This window comes from Plasmopara halstedii (assembly GCF_900000015.1).
Source record: "Plasmopara halstedii genome assembly, contig: Scaffold_589, whole genome shotgun sequence".
Lineage (NCBI taxonomy): Eukaryota > Oomycota > Peronosporomycetes > Peronosporales > Peronosporaceae > Plasmopara > Plasmopara halstedii.
In genome coordinates, this window is record NW_020187508.1 from 13427 (window position 1) to 17799 (window position 4373).

The 4373-nt window shown below is 47.6% G+C and overlaps 1 protein-coding gene across 1 annotated transcript; it reads right to left on the reverse strand.

The window, feature by feature from the left end:
• Positions 1-3783: 3783 nt before the first annotated feature.
• On the reverse strand, positions 3784-4075 carry PHALS_12008 (uncharacterized protein; the record flags this gene model as incomplete). The annotated part of the gene is made up of 3 exons (XM_024727465.1): positions 3784-3894; positions 3964-4008; positions 4058-4075. 3 exons carry the CDS (start codon positions 4073-4075, stop codon positions 3784-3786), a joined length of 174 nt encoding a protein of 57 aa, XP_024578040.1.
• Between the last annotated feature and the right edge of the window lie 298 nt (positions 4076-4373).

Consider the following 4373-nt stretch of genomic DNA (forward strand, 5'->3'; position numbering starts at 1 on the left):
AGAGTAAGGGTGGAGAGAATCTCCCGCTTTAGGTGAGAGAGGCCGAGATGGATATGGTATCCGCCATGCTCCAAAACGAGCAACAGCGCGTGGTGCTAGCTATCTCTAAGCTCGGAAGTCGAGTGCGAGAATGGGCACATTGCGTGAAATCGCGTTTCCTTCTTGCCCGACAGGGCAAGAAGGAGTTGGTGGACTTTGTCCAGGAGTTGCGTACTCTCATTGCTGGTATGACAGCCAATTCTCATCCCGAGGCGATCAAAGCGACCGGCTTTATGAAGAGTCTCCGCACTGGCCTGGCCAGAATGGGAGTCTTCTGTGTGCATCCGTCTTTTTTGAAGAAACAGCGAATGTGGCATTGAATACCGAATTCAATTTTAAGTCGGCACGACTTGGTTGGAATGCTCGTCCAGCGGGCCTGAGCCAATGGATCTCAGCTATTCTGAGAAAGAGGAGGGAAAGTTCCGAGCAGCGTTTGAACACCCGACGGTGTTTTGTCTAAGGATACACCGTCACCATCGGACTGGTTGTCCCCTGCGCAAGACGCGTAAAAGTTCGTCAAATCGACGTCCTGCTTCTAATCAGTCCGTTGTGTCGCGGGAAAACGAGAGAGCCCAGTGGGCCCCGGGCGCCCTACTGGGGGAGGATAACTTGATTCTGTTGAGCCTCAAAGACGTATAGGGCAGCAGGGTCCAGTTCTGAAGCGCTACGTGATCTTGAACACGGAACGTGTATGCAAGCCGGGCTTGCTAGTCGTAAATTCGACCGTGAAGGGCTTTGAGAAGCCAGGTTATTGATTCCGAGGCTTCGGGCAATTATGCTCGACGCTCCACGATCGAGGGAAGTCAGCCGTATGCTGAGGCCTTGGAAGCGCGGTTTAGTGACACCGCCACTGTTCGCTTAGCGATGGGGTTTGTCAAGGGTCCCTGTGGACCTCGGTGTCAATGTTCTTTACTTCGATAACGTGAGACACTGCTAAGTCTTAGACTTGAAAGCAAGGGGATAACCTTATACTTGCTTGGAACACCATGGGCCATGGATTGATTGAAGGTGAAAATCCCTGGTTGCTACGCGCACACTCCTGGTGGAACTTTGGTGAGTCATGAACCCACCCTACTCGGAATCAGAAACGCTATTGGCGCAGGAATTGGGCCGAAGCGGTTAATGTGCTAACATTTGGAGTATCCGAGCTGCCAAACACCGAAGGTGTATTGGACAAGTGTCCCGAGCGTGGCTCGCGTGCTGAAAATGGAGTGGCGCATAATCCACTGAGCGCTGCTCAAGTATTGGAGCAGTCGCTACATGCCAAGAGTGGCATGGTGGGCCAAGGACCGAAACATCAAGGGCGAGATCGTTGTGATGCACGTGGATTGGCACGTAAACTAGTGAGCATTGCTCACGTTACGAAGCATTTGCTGTATGCCAAGAGTGGCATGGTCGGACGAAGTCCGAGGCATAAAGGGTGAGGTCCAAGTGCGCCCCATGCGAGTTTCCATGAAGTCATGTGAGATCGCGGACTTCACGAACGACCTGTTCATTATTCTTTACGCCTTGTCGCGTCGACGACCCTCGAACAATCAACTCGATCACACACTGGTTCATCAGCGAGAGAAACGACTCTTCCTTCGTCTAGCGCAGGTCCAGGACGGACGAATCCTGTGGACCGGCTACAGAAGAACCAGAGGGGAGGGCACCTCCTTCTTTTCCGGATCGACAAGGATATCGATACTACCACGTCAAGAAAATGGTGGCGGAGAGGCGCGTCCGCGGTCGGAAGGAGATCTTGATGAAATGGCTAGGGTAACCAGCAATTCGTGAAATCCACATACTCGTATTCGTCGCGACTGCCCCAGTATCCTTCGCGCGTCCGAAGACGGACTCCTTTAGAGAAACTGTCTCTCTCCTCGTGTAGCCGACCAATGAGCGAGCGCACTTCACGAGCATCCTCGATATCGGAGTGATCCCGATCCTGCGCTGTCAAATGCGCAAATCGAAAGCGCATATCGCGCACGATCAACATGTCAGCAGCGGAACTTGCGCTTTGCAAATGATAGATTTTCACGGATTTGGTCGCATGGACCCATGACCAGAATCGAGTGTCGATTGTTTGGATGTACGGAGCATACGTAAGGCTTCGTGATTCACCTCCAGCAAGAGTGATCGTTCCAATGGCTCGGATACTCAACAGTCGATTACCCAATCGACAAAAGAGTTGAACTCTAGGATGAGATCACCACGTCTTTCGTAAGTCATAATGACGATCAAGTTCACGATGACGCAAATGGTATTGGAATTAAATTCAAATTTGAGGGTGGCAACGGTCTCATGTGAAGCAAGCGTGCGGGTTGTTACTCTACCGAGAGTTGAGCAGAGCGTGATGAGAAGCGGAAGAAATATTGTAGAAAATTGGAGGAATTAGGGCGAACCCACGGATGGTTCCATTAAACAGGTTGCTCAGACCACATAATTAACTGTACACCCTACAGGTTTAACTGCTCTTTCAGTTCTGTTGTATCATAACTAGAAGTATTTATCAGGTCAGGGAGGTTAAGAAACTATTGGCTAAATTTTTATTAATGTCACTTCTCCTTACCTCTTCTCTACGTAAGTCAATGGCTTACTGGAAGCGAGCAACACGCGGTGAGTCTTCTCACTTGACCTAAGCTTTTCTCAGAAAGTGTGTGGGCAATTCCCGTTACGGCACCTTGCAACCGAGCGCTACACACAGAATGGTCATTGCTGCAGATGTCCCATCTATGAGTCACCCGGTACTATTCAGCAGCTAAATAGTGCAAAGCTTGACCAATAACCATCGTTACTGGCGCGCTCATATAACGCTGCCTTCCGCTCTAGTGGCCTTCGCAGCACAGAGTTATACCCCACATGCGATGCGACATCCATCTCTTGCAATTTGTACCTGTGCACAGGCCTTGCATGATTATCATTTTGAAGGAGAGTATACGGCCATTTGAGCTCTTTACCTCGGGACAAAACTCGCTGATCTTCCCTCGTATGAGGACAAAGATTTCAACAACACACGATAGGGATAATGAGGCAGTGCGTCTATACGCAACATCTTTGCCCGAACAATTTAGAGGCGGAATTACCCCCCGCATAGTTTCATACAAAAGTGTCTATTCTCGCGCGAAGATCCTCAAATTGAAGACCACCGGCGCGTCGAGCAGATAGTCCGTCTGTAGCATGTCTGATAAGTTGACCATATCACCTTTTTTCTGATTCACATAGTTATTTATCTATCCCAATTCAAATAGCTGGACGTTCACTTAAGTAGCCCCATGGTTGGTAAAATTGTCTCAACAGCGCATCCTCACAACTGTTGAACATCTCAAGAGCTCCATTTCCAAGTCCGGTACGCAAGGCGCCGTTTGCGCGTATTTCTCGAAATGAAATTATGATAGAAGTTTGTTGGGTGTATATTTTTGATCCAAAGGCAGATGAAGAGAAAATTGTGTTTGATACTCGCAGATATTACATCGTTGTTCATAATCAGTCGTCAAATCGATAGCCGTGCACTTCGCACGTAGAATCCTTTGATGTGGAGAAGGAGAGGGCTATAAACTTTCGGATAATAATCTCAGCACACTACTCAGGTGCTGAACTATTAGATACTATATCCGCGATAGCTGTAAGTGCAAAGTTCAGTCTAGCGTAAGTTTGTATTCACATATCTGTTTTAATTCTTTCATAACTAACAATGTGTGATGCTAAGCGTTAGATTAGCAGCCTATGCATCGTATGAAATCAAACCTTATGCAGTCCCATCTTCTATAATGCTTTCGAGTCAGTACGACTCGACTCGCTGCTATTACACAGCTGGACTTTCTTGCAGATTGAGAGCTCAATCTTGGCAGTATTATTCATCTGCGCGCGCTTCAGCTGAGATCCAGAAAGTACAAAAAGCACTTTGCTTAAAATTTTGAAGATGATTTTTTATACGCATGTCACCAGTGCCTGCAGTTCATAAGTAAAATGTGACCACGCTTCTTCGGACTATTAATGGCCAAAATAAAAAAGAAGTCAAGCTACGCTTTCAATATACTGTAGACTGAGGAAACATCTTGTGTTCTACGTAGAGCTTGTTGAAGCTATACAATAATACCGATCTTATGAGCCATTAAGTAGGATGGAAGGTACCTCGTCATACACGAAGTAACAGCAAACTGCTTTCTGGGATTAGTTAGCTTCAACTCTAGCGTAGTAATACGCTTCTAAACAGCATAGGGTGGTCTGATCTAGTCCGTACGATTTAGTAGATCACAGAATGCACTCGAAAGCCGGATCATCTCAGTATTGGCCGTACGTCGAGAAACTCAGAGATAGCGTTGTAGTGTCGACAGAGACGATAGATATATATG